The sequence below is a fragment of the Mytilus californianus genome, unplaced genomic scaffold, assembly GCF_021869535.1.
Source record: "Mytilus californianus isolate M0D057914Y unplaced genomic scaffold, xbMytCali1.0.p SCAF_9, whole genome shotgun sequence".
NCBI classification, from domain to species: Eukaryota; Metazoa; Mollusca; class Bivalvia; order Mytilida; family Mytilidae; genus Mytilus; species Mytilus californianus.
In genome coordinates, this window is record NW_026262745.1 from 93,730,296 (window position 1) to 93,748,922 (window position 18,627).

The following is an 18,627-nucleotide window of genomic DNA, read 5'->3' on the forward strand; positions in this document are numbered from 1 at the left end:
TTTGAATGATATTTGACTATTATGTCTCGAAAACTAAATTAGACAGAAGCTGTTAATAGCAAAAACATTATCGACAATACAAAACATATAAAAGATCATAAAAGTGCTAAAATGACCGAACACATTACTACATGTATGAGTTATTGACCTTAAATAACATTTTTTTAATGATTTTAATTTTTTTTCCAATTATTTCGAAACTTGAATAGATAGGTAGAATGTGTTAAATGTAAACAGCAAAAATGATTGACCAGAGTGCTATGTTGGAGAGTGTACATGTCAACTATTGAAGATGCACATATATCCAGATTCGCGATACAGCGGTTCTTTCGAACCTCTAAAGAAAAGCACCAACTGGTTGATGATTACTTTCTGGCGCATGCCTAGTTTCACACTATGGTTAATAATTACACATTTATTTTTCTTATTCTGATATCAATTTTTACATTTTTTATATTTGCGTTTGTATGCAAGTACAATATTCAATTTTTGTTTTTAATTTGTATAAGATGAAAACAAATCATGGATCATGCGTGTAGGTATGGGCAGAGACATATATATATATATATTATATATAAAAATCTAAATTGAAAACAACGTTTAAATCTATGATTGCGTTGGATATAAACCGCAATTTTTATACGTGTGCATGTAAAACAAATTTCTTGGTAGAGGGGTCTAAATACAGCACAAACAACAATTTCCAAAAGACCAAAAAAAGTGAAAAAGTCTATTCTAACAAAACGCATTTGACTAACAGGTCGAACAACTGATGTTCTTAAACCCTGCTGACTGCCATTGGCGATTGCCAAATAAATTGATCACCAGATCTAACGAAATGGATCTTAATATTAATATAATACCAAACAGAAAACAATAAACTTGTGGAAAAGATGGTATACCACAACAATGAGGTGCAAAAATTTGTACACCATATCCGGATTTCGACAATTAATGTCTCTTCAGTGATGTTAGGGATCGAAACGGTATTTGGAAGGCCATATAATTTACCTCAATTTAGGATAGACTCTTGAATTTTAAAGAGTCGAAATAGGATGAACGGATCATATAAACCCGAAGGAAAATATAATACAAGCCCAAACGAAAAAATATATAAAAGTCTAAATTGAAAACAACGTTCAAACCTATGATTGCGTTGGATAAAAACCGCAATTTTTATACGTGTGCATGTAAAACAAATTTCTTGGTAGAGGGGTCTAAATACAGCACAAACAACAATTTCCAAAAGACCAAAAAAAGTGAAAAAGTCTATTTTAACAAAACGCATTTGACTAACAGGTCGAACAACTGTTGTTCTTAAACCCTGCTGACTGCCATTGGCGATTGCCAAATAAATTGATCACCAGATCTAACGAAATGGATCTTAATATTAATTTAATACCAAACAGAATATGTCTCAGTGGTATGGGTAAGTATCTCAGTGGAACATTTCTCTCGGGTGAGTTTCTCCTTGAAACTCTCAGTTATGGTGCTGCAGGCTATTGGTTCTGGTATTTTTGTTCCAATCTTTTATAGTTTGGTAGAAGAAAGAAAATTTGTAACTGTCTTTGTTGCATCGAATATGTCGGTATGAATGTTTGTGATTAGACCTGGCGTTTGCTAGATGCTTTCTATTAGGATGTCAATATATGATAAAGCAATTTTGTTGTCTGTGATTCTATGGAACATGTTTAATCTACTTTTAAGTATTCTTTCTTGTAATGATGTCCAGTGTGATTAGCAGTGGCGGATCCAGAAATTTTCATAAGAGGGGACCCAGGCTAACTGCCTAAGACTGAGGGGGCCCGCTCCAGTCATGCTTCAGTGATTCCCTATATAATCAACCAAATTTTTCCCACAAAAAGGGGGGGGGGGGCGGGCCCCTTGCCCCCTAAATCCGCCTCTGATTAGCATGTTTGTGACACTTTCAGTATATGAGTATCAGTTAGGACCGTATCTCATGCAGTTTTAAATCTCAGCTCTCCCCCTTTTTTTAAATCCCGAACGTATGATTATTTGTATTTTGTCCCATAATTTCATTGGTGTTTTTAATTAGTTACACTTATGAAATGGTATTATATGTATATGGAAAGTAAAAGAAAGATTTTTGGACTCTATTTACAGAGCGGATTAGGCGTTCCGTATATTGGGTGAGATTCGGAAATTGGTTTGTGCTTTACTTGCATGATGTGATTTCCGTCTTTCGTGAATGTGAAAGCGAGAAAAAAAAACCAATAAACATTGCTAAAGATGAGCTCAAAGACAAAGAAAAAAGAAGGAGGAGGTGAACCACTGCATGACTTAGAACAGCAGTTTATTTTACGCCTTCCACCGGTAATTATCAATATTGACTGTGTAGTAGGTCGTTTTTTTATAATGACTATTAATGTTTATCTGTTTGATTTGTATGTCGAACTATTATTATTGATGAGTAGTATTCCTTTAAAAAAATATTGACCACAAGGACATTCCGTGTTTGGCTCAATTATACCCTTACATCAGAGTGGTAGTTCCTAGTGGGGCTTTGATATAAGACTGGTGTAACTTGTAAAGGGATGAAGTTCGTAAAAACAAGGACGTATATAATATAAGTTATCTACGTTCATATCCGTAGATATGGATATTTTAACACCCTGAAGTATCAAGTACACCCTGAGGCGCAGCCGAAGGGTGTACAGGGTACTGAAGGGTGTTAAAATATCCATATCTACGGATATGAACGTAGATAACGAATTTATCCCCGGTCTTAGTCTAAATCTGGCCATTTTTAGAGAAATTCGACCACAAAGTTTAACATGAAAGCAACGTTTTTTTCATTTTTTAAATATCTTTTACTGAAATTTGGGAATTTGACATATTTTTAACGGGTGTAGGGTACTACCTTTGGTAGAACCCTACAGGTAGACAAATATAAGACGTTTTTAAACTAGAGACAGAGAAACTGAAATGGGTCGAATTTGGCGCGCAATGTTGTGAGAGTTACTTCATAAACGGTGTGACGTCAACGTGGGTCATTTGCATAGCTAGGTCAGTAGTATCATTCATTGACAATGTGGCTGCATAGTGATGCATTTACTAAAATGAGTGCAAATAATTGATATAATAAGATAAAATCGTTAGTGGATTAAATATTTAATTACAGACATCATGAATAATCTACAGAATTCGATATTTCACAAGGAACAACCATGGAACTAAGGAAAACGCGCGTGATGTTCCCCGTTGTAATGGGTAGCAACGTCCGGGTATATGGGTTAGCAACACCCAGGGGCTATGGGTTTTGTAACGACGTGGGTTAACCAATCAAAATCCTAGAAATATACTAAGCCGGGGATAATTTAGTTATATATCCTTGATAAAAATAATTCTTACCACATTTAATACACATGATACATTTGTTTTCCATCTGCTGTGAAACAAGAATATGTCATGCATGATTAAGACATAAACAACGTTTCCCTTTGACTTTGGTGCTTTTAATATATTTTTATTATAACAGAGAATTGGAAATACAAACATGAATAAACAATTGGCACTGGCTACCGTTACATGGAAATGTAACAATAATATAAAAATTATTGTTACATTGGAGACTAATTGCCGGAATGCAGGGTTGGGTAAGGAACCGATTAATTATGAATGTAACAATAATATTTATGTCTATGGTTACATTGCGTTATTGTTACATTAATGCACTGCAATTTACTATGGGACAAGTAATATGTATTAAAATTTGATATTTACAGTTCACAGTATTTTAGTTCACTGTTAGCAAACTTTGCTTTTGATGTATCAATTTACTGCGTTTTTGTAACTAAAATTTGAGTGTTGATATGATTTAGTTTCAATTCAAACGCATCCCAAGTTTTTTTCACCTAAAACAAATTTGGTAATGGGAATCACTTCATCCATTGTTCATAGTATATAGACAGTAATAAATTAAGGGTAGGTGTGCAGTTAAATACATAGAAGTGAACAATTTTTTCAGCCCAAGTTCTTAAGAACAAACCATTGAACTATATTTTTGGCACTACTAAACTGTAGTAGTATCTTTAAGAACATCAAAACAATTAATATTTCAAACTATTTCAACACTATTTGTTGAATAATATTATTATTATTATCATTATTACTATTATCTTGTACATATTGAAGAACAAAGCAACAAAACTATAGAAGGTTTAAGTTAAATAAAACTAGCGTAGATTGCAGTCTTAAAATATAACAATAACACAATGTAACCGTAGACACAAATATTATTGTTACATTTGTTATTAATCAGTTCCTTACTCAACCCTGTATTCCGGCAATTAGTCTCCAATGTAACAATAATTATTTTATTATTGTTACATTTCCATGTAACGGTAGCCAGTGCCTAAACAATTTGTCCATAACAAACGTGAGTATGAGAGAAATGGACACACCAATGACTGCATCTAATATTTATACATCTGATGTTTTTGAAATACATGTATTTACGTTTGATATTGTGCAGTCTGTTGTGATTGAACTTGTATTAAGTTGTTTCATCGCCAATCATACCAAATATCTTGTTTGATATAATCTCAACAATTACTTGACAAAAGCATAATTATACGTTAGATATATCAAAGAAATGATAATTAACAATAAACAAATATCAGAGGGATCATTATTATTATTATGATAAAAACAGAGACTTATATATATATAATATATATAGATAAAAACAACAATCTGCTTCACTTTTTGAATTACTATCATATCTTTTTTGGTATATAAAAAACTTCATTTTTGAATTGGACTACTCACCGGGTTTGTACTTAAATGAGCAACATGACAGGTGCCATATGCGGAGCAGGATCTGCCTAAGGTAGTACCCTCCCAGAGCACCTGAGATCACCCCCATTTTTTGAAGGTTTTCGTGTTGCTCAGTAGTGATTTTACTAGCGCTCATCATTTTCGCCATTTAAGAAATGATATTCGAAAGTGAGGAAAGTATTTCTATCAATTTCGTCACTTAAATCTGTAAAAGTAAAAAAAATAAATTGTATAAAATTTATCCCTGGTGACAAGTTTATGACAAGTTCACTACCCCAAGCTAATCAACCAGTACAGCAGGTGTCATATTATGATAATTTGTTGTTACAGGTAATCCGCTTATCGGATGGTCATTATATTTAATGAACATCAAAATTAATTCATACAAATAGAATCGGTCAGTCGCTATTTCGTCATTTTGTATGAAATTGTTCAAACCACATTTTTACAGTAGTTTCATGATGAAAATATTTTTGACAAAAAGACAAAAACCGAAATGAACTTATTCAAACATCGTATTTCTTGAATTCTGTTAAAAATGTTAAATTCAGATGTTTTTGTCGAGCCTTCGACTTTTGTCGAAAAAGCGAGACATAGCGATCCTACATTCCGTCGGCGTCGTCGTCGTCGGCGGCGTCCACAAATATTCACTCTGTGGTTAAAGTTTTTGAAATTTTAATAACTTTCTTAAACTATCCTGGATTTCTACCAAACTTGGACAGAAGCTTGTTTATGATCATAAGATAATATTCAAAAGTAAATTTTGTTAAAAAAAAATTCCATTTTTTCCGTATTTTACTTATAAATGGACTTAGTTTTTCTGCCAGGAAACATTACATTCACTCTGTGGTTAAAGTTTTTGAAATTTTAATAACTTTCTTAAACTATCCTGGATTTCTACCAAACTTGGAAAGAAGCTTGTTTATGATCATAAGATAGTATCCAGAATTAAATTTTGTAAAAAAAAAATTCCATTTTTTCCGTTTTTTACTTATAAATGGACTTAGTTTTTCTGCCAGTTAACATTACATTCACTCTGTGGTTAAAGTTTTTAAAATTTTAACAACTTTCTTAAACTATCCTGGATTTGTACCAAACTTGGACAGAAGCTTGTTTATGATTAAAAGCTAGTATCTAGAAAGAAATTTTGCTCCATTTTTACCGTATTTTACTTATAAATGGACTTAGTTTTTCTTCCAGTTAACATTACATACAGTCTGCAGTTGAAGTTTTTAAAACATTTATAAGATTCATATACTATCCTGGATTTTTACCAAACTTGGACAGAAGCTACTTACAATCAAAAGATAGTATAGAGAGGAATATTTTTATTAATTTTTTTCCTCATTTTTGTTGAGCCTGTGATTAACAGCAAAAAGTAGGCGAGACACTGGGTTCCGCGGAACCCTTACGAATTTTTTTGTCTTTGTCTGCCCTCGCTTTTGATATAGAAAAAAAAACGGACGGCCATTAATTGAATGTGCTTCTATTGTTTATAATCCTCTGAAGAGTAGGAGTACACCAAAAACAAGAAAGATAACTCAATTAAAATTTTTCCTAGTATTGAAATACCTACTCAGTCATGATTTTTCTACATAATTCTGACTTTAGGACATTTATGGGGTTGGGGAGGGTGGCTTGGGTCTTCAATTTCTGTATTCTTTTATTTTTGCCATTGCGTTGTCAGTTTATTACGACTAATGAGTTTGAATGTCCCTTTGGTATCTTTCACCTCCCTTTTTGATACGACTGTTTACAGGAGGCATTATGGTATACAGTTGTCTGTCTGCCCGTCCGTCCGCTGTCAACATGTCGAACAATAACTCAAAAATGCTTTAACCAATTTTCATAAAACTTTGGTGAATTGTTTATATCTATGGACATTATAAAAAGCTCCCTTTCAATTTTTTATAAATTACTGTGGATTCATTTATTTTCGTGGGTACCCATTTTTGTGGATTAAGGAAAACTTAAATGTTCGTGGATATTTAAATTCGTGGTTTTTACCTAAGTCTGCATACAAGCCTATAGAAAATTTGTCATTCATTGAACATTTAATTTCCTGGTTCACCTGTACCCACAAAATCCACGAAGATTAGAATCCACAGTATAGATTTTACGTTTCAGAGTTATGGGACTTTTTTCATAAAAAAATGGGGGATTTTCCAGTTTTCCAACTTTAACTCAAAAATGCTTTGAACAATTTTCATGAAACTTTGGTGAATTGTTTATATGCATGTATATTGACATAAGTTCCCTTTTGATTTTTTAAAATTTCTGTTTTTACATTTCGGAGTATCATGAGTATTGGGACTTGATTCATAAGAAATGGGGGATTTTCCTGTTTTCGGACAATAACTTAAAAACGGTTTGAGCAGTTTTCAAGAAACTTTGGTGACTGGTTTAAATCTATTAAAATAATCTCCCTTTAGTTTTTTTTTAAATTTCTGATATGACAATCAGACATTGAGGAGTTATGGATCTTTATTTGTTGAAAAAGCAACGGGCGTATCATGGGCTTATGTCGCAACTCTTTGTTAGATATGTTAGAGGTCCGGAGCTGCTGAGGGTCACATACCTTGTATATATAGACTGTTTTATTGTTTAATTTTAGGGATCTGCTATGGCCTTACGAAGAGAGGTTCAATCAGGGTCCATGACACTTAAAGATAGAATAAGTATAGAACTGAACCAGGACCATAGACATGGTGCCGTTAGATATGGAACAGATATATTTCATGCAAAGGTAAGACTTTAAAAGGGGCTGAACATCATTATAACTAAAATTATCCCAAAGATTTCTTGGACGTTTTGTCCTTGGAAAAGGTGAAAGGTACAAGCCTTTGGTAACTTTTATGATCACCTTTTCCAGCTATCTGAAAAGACAAATATTGATTTGAATTTTATTTTTAAAGTACCCTGGTAACTGTTATGATTTGCACCCTTACTGTTATATATCACGTTGTAATGCATAGTTGACAGGCCCAGGAACTGTGTACAAGTATTTTGCCGACTCCCGTTGTGTAGAGACATTCATATGATGAAATTTTTACCTTGTCACATTATTGTATGTTATAAAAATTTAAAATGCAAAATTTTAGATAATGGGATTCTAATCATACATGTCATACTAATCCTTCAACTTTTTTTCACAATACTGAAAACATTGAAAAAATTTCTGAATTTACAGCATCAAAATGTATTAATTATTTTCTATTTTAGCTGATGGATTTGCCTTGTGTAATAGAATCTTATAAAACCATTGATAACAAAACAGCTTATAAAACTGCAGATTTATGTCAGGTATAGATATTAGAGTTAATATATATATGTTTTCATATGCATTATGACATTATGTTATTATGTATTATATATCACATTATGAAACAGATAGGATAATCAAAATCCACTTTCTCCCTTTTTCCTGCTCGCTTCTTTAATTAACTTCTTGGTACTTGATTTGGGTCTTTAAACTTTTTTTGATTCAAGTATCACTGTAGAGTTTTTTTGTACACAAAATGCATGTCTGTTATCTTAAATGAGTTTTTTTACCTCTCTAAAATCCTACATAAGGCCCTGAGAAAGTGCACCCTAAAAAGAAGTGACCTTCCCCTTAAATCCTTAAGATTTGTAAATAATTTCACTTTTTCCATATATGTCACATCTGTTCAAAAAAAAAGGAGTGATATACAGTAGGAGTAATCATAAACCATTAAATGAAAAAAGACAGACAAATCCACGGCCAAGAGAAAAAAGATAAACAAGCTACAGTCCATAAAATACTACACATAAAACTAAAGATTGAGAAACCTGACTTTGAACCCCATCTTAATTTATGTTGTTTTTAACTGTAATTAAATAGAACAACATTTGTATAAAGATATAAATGGTAGTGTGCACCATCTGTTTTATATATATATGTAACACTCAGAAACGTGTCCATCCCCCCCAAATGTGTCCAATTCTCCCAAACGTTTCCATATGACGTCGCTGAATTCAAAACATGTCTAGTTGCAAAAGGGTGCCGAAACGTGTCAGTTTTATGAATGCACAAACATGTCCATTCCCCCAAACGTGTCCATATCAAGTCTAAACGTTTCCTTTTATGAACGCTCAATCTTGTCCATATTTTCAAGTGCCAATTTAATTGATTAAATTTTGACCTTCAAGTAACAATTACATGTCCACCAATATTAAAATTTATAATTTTGTTTAATGGCAAATTTTGGTTATTGTTCTTCTATTGACGTATATTCCTTTTAATTTACTCTTTCATCTATTGTCCTACCTCCAAGCGTGAATGAAGAATAGAAACATGGTTAATTAGGTTTTCTTCCAACCGACAGTTAAATCCTTGCCAAAGTTGGGTGTCCATTTAACTCTGTGGGATGTAAAAGTACGCAGTCATGTCCACGTGTAGGAAGAGATAGATCTACCTTTTGTATTTATTTATGTTGTCGTTCTGAATATGCATGAAATATTTGTAACTGGACTATAAGCAATCAACAATGAAGAGTAAATTCATATGTTGCAAATCAAACTTGCAATTATACTAATATAAACAGCCGACGTTGAACAAACTATTGCTAACAAATTTAGAATTTTCTTCTTTAAACTCTGTTCCTTTTTATCTCTCCTGGCCCTAAGGGCCAAGTGAGCATTTCTCATCACTTGGCGTCCGTCGTCATTGTCTTCGTCGTCGTCTGTCGTTGTTAGCTTTTGACAAAAATCTTCTCCTCTGAAACCACTGGGCCAAATTTAACCAAACTTGGCCACAATCATCATTAGGGTATCTAGTTTAGAAATGTGTCCGATGACCCGGCCAACCAACCAAGATGTAGATTTTGGCTTATATTTCTGAAACCAAAGCATTTAGAGTAAATCTGACGTGGGTAAAACTGATTATCAGGTCAAGATCTATCTGCTCTGAAATTTTCAGACAAATCTGACAACCTGTTGTTGGGTTGCTGCCCCTGAATTGGTAATTTTAAGGAAATTTTGCAGTTTTTGGTTATTATCTTGAATATTATTATAGATAGAGATAAACTGTAAACAGCAATAATGTTCAGCAAAGTAAGATCTACAAATAAGTTGTCATGACCAAAATTGTCAGTCGACCCCTTTAGGAGTTATTGCCCTTAATAGTCAATTTTTAACAATTTTTCGTTAATTTTTGTAATCTTTTACAAAAATCTTCTTTTCTGAAACTACTGAGACAAATTTAACCATACTTGGCCATAATCATTATTAGGGTATCTAGTTTAAAACATTTGTCCGATGACCCCGCCTTCCAACCATCATGGCCAACTTGGTTAAAGATAGAACATAGGGGTAAAATGCAGTTTTTGGTTTATATCTCTGAAACTAAAGCATTTAGAGCAAATCTGACAGGTGGCAAAAATGTTCATCAGATTTAGATTTATCTGCCCTGAAATTTTCAGACGAATTCGACAACCTGTTGTTGGGTTGCTGCCCCTGAGTTAGTAATTTTACAAAAATTTTGCAGTTTTTTATTATCTTTGATATCATTATAATATCTAATATCTAATACTATTAATTATGATTTTAACCTTATTTTACATGATTTCCAAAGCATCAGTAAATACAGGTGAGCAACACAGGCTCTTGAGAGCCTCTAGTTTAATCTCCAGTAATTGTGCCAAAATACTTCAGCATTTATGTCTTTTGAATACAGCATTAATCTTTTTATAGGATCTAAGCGAAACCCGACATCTTAAATCGTGTCCCCGACAAATTAATTGCCGTAGAGGTTATTAACTCACTGAGAACATAATAGCGCTAAAAGTTTTGAGACGTTCAGGCGTCTTAAAGTGGACACGTTTTGGCGAATAACAATTATTGGACACGTTTGGGGATGTGAAATTGGACATGAATGGGCGATTTGGGATTTTAAGGACACGTTTTGGCGAAATAGACACGTTTGGGGGGATGGACACGTTTTGGAGTGTTACATATATATATATATATAAAGTGTTTAGAAAATCAACCTAACTATGTTAGAGTAGATCTGATTCTTTACTTCCTCCACGACTGGGGCTGGAACCTGTACTTTTCACTTTTCACTTCATACTTCTATGACAACACCGCCTAGCATTGCGCAGACGCCTTATCCCCTCCTCTAACTATAGCTGATAAAAAAATCAGCTTTCGTTTCAGGAGGTGTTAACTTCTCGTAGGAATTAAACAAGGACATCTTAAACACAATACACAAAGTATTTTTAATGGTATACAATCATACAATCACTGTAAATTTATATATATATATGTATGTCTGCCTATGTGTACTGACATATATATATATATATATATTCTATATGATTTTAAGGATACCAATGGCAAAACATTATAATTTGATTTTCAGATGTTGTTATGCACAAATGATGAAGAACCGATGTCAGATGAAAATGATAGTCCAAAGAAAAAAGACAAAGATAAAAAGTACCAATATATTCATGGAAGTAAGTGTTAAATCTGTAATCCAAAAGGTAGCGTTAGGATGTAGACACTAAAAAATTAAAATGAATTTGCAGTACAAAAAAGTACAAAAAATGTTTATAATGGCAGTCTAAGGCTTGCACTTGCTTACGGTCATTGGTTCAAAGCAGGGTCAAATTAAAGACTTGAAAATTTGAAATTTAAGAGGAATATCAAAGACATGATAGTTCTGATTCTTTGATTGATTGATTGGTGTTTAACACCACTTTCGGCACTATTGTGGTAAGTTTTTATTGGTGGAGGAAGCCGGAGTGCCTAGAGAGATCAACCGACCTTTAATAGGAAAACTAACAGTCCTAGTCAACTATCATGTAGCGGTTTTTGAGCCCTTCAAATATAGATTGGAGTTAGGATGTTTTATTTGGGAACCAATCATGATTGATTATGAAATTACACTGTTGTTTGTTAATTAATCCCCACACAACTAAGTAGAACGGTAAATAGTCTTTATATGCCTATCAAAGACTGGACGGGACATATTATGGTATGCCAATGTCCATCTGTCTGTCTATCTGTCCGTCCATACACTCTTTGTATGATAACTCAAATTCATGTTAACCAATTCTTATATAACTGAAATACAACATTATATTGATGGAAGAAAGCTCCCTTTTTATTTTTTTTTTTCATTTTTGGATTTGTCTTTTCAGAGTTATGGAACTTTGACCATAGTTTTAAGACAATTATTCACAAATCATGCATTTACTCCAGTATTCCTGGATTGATTTCCTCCAATCTTTACATTATAGTGAGATTGATGAAAGGAAACCCTATTGATTTTTTTTCAATTTTCTAATTTGTCGCTACAGAGTTATGGGACTTTAATTGTCAGATTTTAGTAAGTTTTTCACATATTATACAATGACTTGAGTTTGCTTTGATTAATTTAGTGAAAACTTTGCATAATTGTTAGAATTGGTGAACATATGATTAAATGCCTTCAGAATATACAATTTGATTCTTGTAACAATTTCAATATGCACAATAAGGGCATATCATGCACTCTAAGTCTTTTTATTGACAATTGTCAGTCTGTCAGTCATTTTGGCTTTGGGATTCTAAACCAAATACATGAAATCCAATTGCAGCCTTCCTTGAATATAAGAACAGATACATGTAGACTGAGAGGAACATCCTTAACGATTTTGGGGTCACTATGTTCAAGGACAAGGTCATCGTTACTAAAAATATGCCAAATTTGTGCAGGAAAGTGGTTTCTGGAATCTAATTCAAATACTATATGGGATTGTAACCTTTCTTGGATAATAGTCACTTGTAAGGAGAAGATTACATCCTTACTTGAATATAAGTCATTTAATATGTTTAATAGAAAAACACCTTTTGATTTTGAGGACGCCATATATAAGGTCAAGTAAAATGAGATTGTTCACCAAAGAGATTGTTCACCAAAAGTCCTTTAATTTGGGAGCTCTCGATTATAACCTTTCAATTTTTAGTTTTAATAGAACATCATTACAATTAGTTCAACTTTACATGTACTTTGAAAGTTCATATTGATTCAACTTTCTTCTTTTCAGTTACTCCACCTTTGAAAAACGTGAAGAAAAGAAGATTCAGGAAAACGTTAAAGAAAAAGGTAATGGGAAATATTAAGGAAGTTCACTACTCTTGTTTTTTTACTTATCGTCAGATATTCTGAATCCTCTAGTTTTATCCATGTAGTGCCAATAAAATTTTTGCCCGCTAACACCTACTTTTTTTTCCATAATTTTATTACATATAGTTTAAAACTTGATTTTTGAAAATCTTATAAAATCCTTGTTACTTTTTCATAGTTTTTGAAAGAAAAAAGGTGCCAATGTTAGATGTAGGAAAACTCTAGAGAGAATCATTTCCTGCCAAATTTTCAATGATTACATCTCAAAAACAAGGACACAGACCTATCATTTTTTTTTCTGCTTTTTAAGTTCCCTTATTAATATACTATCAATTTAAAACAGTCTTTTAAAAAGCTTGTTTTTTTAAACAGGGGAGCAAACATCCTTAACATAAATTTTTTGACATTGATATTTCTTAAATGGCACAACTGTTTTAAAGCCTTTTGTGTTGACTCTTAGTCATTTCCCAGAAACCTTTAATAATATATCATTGATATATCCATTTTACTCTTATTTTGGATAGTACATCAGTTTAAAATATGCAGTGTTCCAGCTTGAATCTCAGGGCAGAAGGGTGCTAGTTGTCTGAAAGGGCACTTTAGCGTAATAACCCAGATTATAAGGGCACTGTTGGACAGTGTATAAATTACCTTGAATATTGTTAGGCTCAGCTGGAGAACATTAGTTGTATTTAAACCATATTCAGAAATTAATGTGTTCTTGATGTTGGTTCCAGTAAGAATTTTATCAAATTATCATACCATGAAGCAAAGCATATCATTTTGATGTTAATCTAAACAAACTTGTACATTTGGTAAGGAAAATAATCATCAGAAATTTCAATGTTTTATAACTTATACCAGTCTATAAAAATAAACAAGTAGTTTTGAAAGATGGAGTTATACATGCAAAATTGAATGTTTAATCAATTAAATTATCTACATTTAAATTGCTTGATCAATCCCCCTATAGTATATTGTTATTAAAGTTATTTATTATCATTTCAATTGTTACAAAAAAGTATTTTTAAGTGCACACCAAAGTGCTCCTAAGTAAGGAGTTTTAAAAATATAACAGGTGAGACAGGAGATGATCATATTATATTGATGCAATAATATATTGCATATATTGCAGAAGGTATAAACAGTTACTTTTTCTCCATCATTGTTAAAAATAAAAGCATTTGTGGAGTGCTCCTATAAAAGGAGGATTATAAAATACAAGAAGTAAAACAGGAAGTGGTGCAATCTTGTTATGTTCAAAGTACAAATTTCTTTGATTCTTCTTTAAATTTCATACTCATGGTTATGAAACAAAACAGTTTTACCAATTTACTCAAAACTGTGTATGCCTTTAAAATTGTTTTAGATTTTATTTTTTATGTTATGCCTACTGAAATAAATTTTTTCAGGTGTACATGCTGTACATACACATTACAAATGGATAACATGTGGACATTTAATTCTGAATTAAATATCTAGTATTTGTTCAATTATCTTAAATCCACTAATTAGCAGTAAACAATCATTAACAAAGGTGATAAAACTGCCAAAGGCATTAATTAGGTATTTAATTTAATCCCATTGTCAGTTAATTAGTGTTACACAATCAGGTAACAATTTTACCGGAAACGCCGATAGGCATGACATTTGGAAATTTTATTTTTTTGAAAAGGCAGAGGGGTGCATTCTTTTGCTTTGGACGGCAGAAGGGCAGGGGTAAGGGCACCAAGGGCGGGCCGCCCTTCTATTTAGGGCAGGCGGGAACACTGATATGTATAGTACTATTTATGCCTTTATGATCTACATTAAAGGCTTGAGTGATTTAGGTAAAGATTTTCATTTTGGTTCATACATTTTTACACTTTGATTGTATATTTAATAATAATAATAATAATAATAATAATAATATAATAATAATAATTTTTTATTTAAAGAGGGTTACACAGTTAGCTTTAACACTAATCTTCCCTGAGGCCCTCATGAAATGCATTGAAATATAACAAACAAACAATTACAAAATAATAAAACAAACACACACATAAGAAATATCAAATAAGAAATTGTTATGAAATATACAATTTTCAAAACAGGTAAATAATTATGAATTCATATAGAATTGGCATCATTCAAATTACCTCAACAATATTTAAAGTTTAAGTAAGCGTGTGGAAATTATTATGCATATAAAGTTACACAGCTTCTTAATGTTCCAACAAGTAATTTTTTATACGACCGTAAAAATTAAAAAATTTTTGGTCGTATATTGGTATCACGTTGTCGTCGTCGTCGTCATCAGAAGACAGATGGTTTCTGGATAATAACTTTAGTATACGTAAATAGAAATCAATAAAATTTTAGCACAAGGTTTATAACCACTAAAGGAAGGTTGGGATTGAATTTGGGGGTTATGGTCTCAATTGTTGAGGAATTAGGGGCCAAAAAAGGGGCCCAAATAACCATTTTTGTAGTTTCCAGACAATAACTTGTGTTAAAGTGTATGAATCTCTCTGAAATTATACCACAAACTTACATGCAACAAAGGGATGGTTAGGATTGACTTTGGGGGGTTATGGCTCAAACCATTTAGTAATTAGGGGCAAAAAAAGGGGAAAAACAAGGGTTTTTCTGGTTAAAGGACAATTGAGACAATTTAAAAGCAGTGTAAGGGAGGTAATCCAATTCAAATTAAAGAACACTGTTTGATTACCTCCCTTACACTGCTTGTAAATTATGTATTAAGAAATGATGATTATCTTGAGGTGATTAGCTGTCAATTTATTTTTAGCAGTTACTATTAATTAAGTCTCCCAAACGAAGTTTGGGAAGACTTATTGTTTTTGCTCAGTTCTTATTATTATTATTATTCTTCTTCCTCTTCCTCTTCCTCTTCCTCTTCCGCCGCTTTTAAATTTGAACTTGTCCGCACCCGTTCTCCAAAACCGCTTGTCAGATTAACTTAGGGTTTCACAATATGTTAGACTAACATGTCTAGTGGTGCAATCAGGGTTTTGTTTGTGCAATGGGGTTTATAAAGGGATACTTTGAGGGGCAAAAAGAAAAGAGGGTTTTACTATAGAACCCTATGGGATTTTATTTTTTTAAATTTTCAAATGATTATAAATTGAAAACCGTTTGTGATAGACACAATCTTTTTAATTGAAAATGTTCTAAATGATAAAACCCATTAAATGAAATACAGGGTTAGTCCCCAGGGGTCATCCCCACCCCCTGCCATTTAAGAAAGTTCTAATACCTTGTAAGTGGTCAAGATCCCCACCCCTAAACCATATATATTCTGGTTTGTCATGCTAAGATGGTTTGAATGATATACAGGGTTAGTCCCTAGGGGTCATCCCGACCCCCTGCCATTTGAGAAAGTTCTAATATCTTGTAAATGGTCGAGATCCCCACCCCTAAACCATATATATTCTGGTTTGTCATGATAAAGCACATGAAATGAAATACAGGGTTAGTCCCCAGGGGTCACCCCCACCCCCATGCCATTTAAGAAAGTTCTAATATCTTGTAAGTGGTCAAGATCCCCACCCCTAAACCATATATATTCTGGTTTGTCATGCTAAGATGGTTTGAATGATATACAGGGTTAGTCCCTAGGGGTCATCCCGACCCCTTGCCATTTGAGAAAGTTCTAATATCTTGTAAATGGTCGAGATCCCCACCCCTAAACCATATATATTCTGGTTTGTCATGCTAAGATGGTTTGAATGATATACAGGGTTAGTCCCCAGGGGTCATCCTAACCCCCTGCCATTTGAGAAAGTTCTAATATCTTGTAAATGGTCGAGATCCCCACCCCTAAACCATATATATTCTGGTTTGTCATGCTAAGATGGTTTGAATGATATACAGGGTTAGTCCCCAGGGGTCATCCCGACCCCCTGCCATTTGAGAAAGTTCTAATATCTTGTAAATGGTCGAGATCCCCACCCCTAAACCATATATATTCTGCTTTGTCATGATAAAGCACATCAAATGAAATACAGGGTTAGTCCTGAGGGTCACCCCCACCCCCAGCCATTCAAGAAAGTTCTAATGTAAGTGGTTAAGATCCCCACCCCTAAACCATATATATTCTGGTTTGTCATTCTATGATGGTTTGAATGATATACAGGGTTAGTCACCAGGGGTCATCCCGACCCCCTGCCATTTGAGAAAGTTCTAATATCTTGTAAATGGTCGAGATCCCCACCCCTTAACCATATATATTCTGGTTTGTCATGATAAAGCACATCAAATGAAATACAGGGTTAGTCCCTAGGGGTCACCCCCACCCCCTGCCATTTAAGAAAGTTCTAATATCTTGTAAGTGGTCAAGATCCCCACCCCTAAACCATATATATTCTGGTTTGTCATGATAAAGCACATGAAATGAAATACATGTACAGGGTTAGTCCCCAGGGGTCACCCCCAGCCCCTTCTATTTAAGAAAGTTCTAATATCTTGTAAGTGGTCAAGATCCCCACCCCTAAACCATATATTCTGGTTTGTCATACCAAGATGGTTTGAATGATATACAGGGTTAGTCCCCAGGGGTCACCCCACCCCCTGCTATTTAAGAAAGTTCTAATATCTTGTAAGTGGTCAAGATCCCTACCCCTAAACCATATATATTCTGGTTTGTCATACCAAGATGGTTTGAATGATATACAGGGTTAGTCCCCAGGGGTCATCCCGACCTCCTGCCATTTGAGAAAGTTCTAATATCTTGCAAATGGTCGAGATCCCCACCCCTAAACCATATATATTCCTGTTCATCATGTCTCGAACATTTGAATGACGTATACGGTCAGTCCCCACTGAGTTCCCCCCACCCCCAATGTTCTAATATCTTGTAAATGGTCGAGATCCCCACCCCTAGACCATATATATTCCTGTTCGTCGTTTCTCGAACATTTGAATGATGTATAGGGTCAGTCCCCAGGGGTTCCCCCCACCCCCAATGTTCTAGTATCTTGTAAATGGTCGAGATCCCCACCCCTAAACCATATATATTCTGGTTTGTCATGCCAAGATGATTTGAATGATATACAGGGTTAGTCCCCAGGCATCACTAATGCATTAACTTTACTGGACCAAACCAATTTTCACTGGACTTTGTCCAATGTCAGGCAACTGGGAATTACGAATTATGGGAGCTTCGTTTGGGAGACTTCGTAACAGCATCCTGTTACAATCATTTCTTGTTAATATTAATTTTAGCCATGACTATGTATGTCATTTTATATTTTAAAACTTTTATGATGTATTTAAATTGGTAATTTTGGTTGCAAACTGCATTAGAAATTTGAATTGAGATACTGACCATATCTTGAGGGAAAGAATTTTTAGGGGGAATAAGGGAAAGTGGGGAGGTGAAAAAAATTGGAGGGGGGGGGGCAATTTTTCTCATTTCAGATTTCAGAAATTAAAAGAAAATTTTAAAATATTTTTTTGGAGGGGTTAATATTCAACAGCATAGTGTATTGCACAAAAGCAAAAAACTGGGGTAAAATAAATTTTTTTTTGGTAGGAGGGGGGGGGGTGTCAATTCGCAACAGCATAGTGTATTGCACAAAAGCAATAAATTGAATATAAATTCAAATCATATAACCAATTTGAAGTTCTTTGACTACAGTTATTCTGTGTCAGAAACCTATTATGTGACAAAAATTTAGTTACAATCCAAATTC

General features: G+C 33.5%; 1 protein-coding gene across 3 annotated transcripts in view; it reads left to right on the forward strand.

The window, feature by feature from the left end:
- The first annotated feature begins 2,158 nt into the window (after positions 1–2,158).
- LOC127715421 (transcription initiation factor TFIID subunit 7-like) overlaps positions 2,159–18,627 on the forward strand; it is a 41,237-nt gene continuing 24,768 nt past the window's right edge. For all 3 annotated transcript variants that reach the window (XR_007988404.1, XR_007988405.1, XM_052221452.1), the window contains exons 1-5: positions 2,159–2,334; positions 7,415–7,546; positions 8,023–8,103; positions 11,183–11,279; positions 12,855–12,913. Coding sequence is in view for 1 of the 3 variants with exons in the window: in XM_052221452.1 (XP_052077412.1) it covers positions 2,251–2,334; positions 7,415–7,546; positions 8,023–8,103; positions 11,183–11,279; positions 12,855–12,913 (453 nt within the window). In the remaining 2 variants the exon portion in view is untranslated. The remainder of the gene's footprint in view (positions 2,335–7,414; positions 7,547–8,022; positions 8,104–11,182; positions 11,280–12,854; positions 12,914–18,627) is intronic.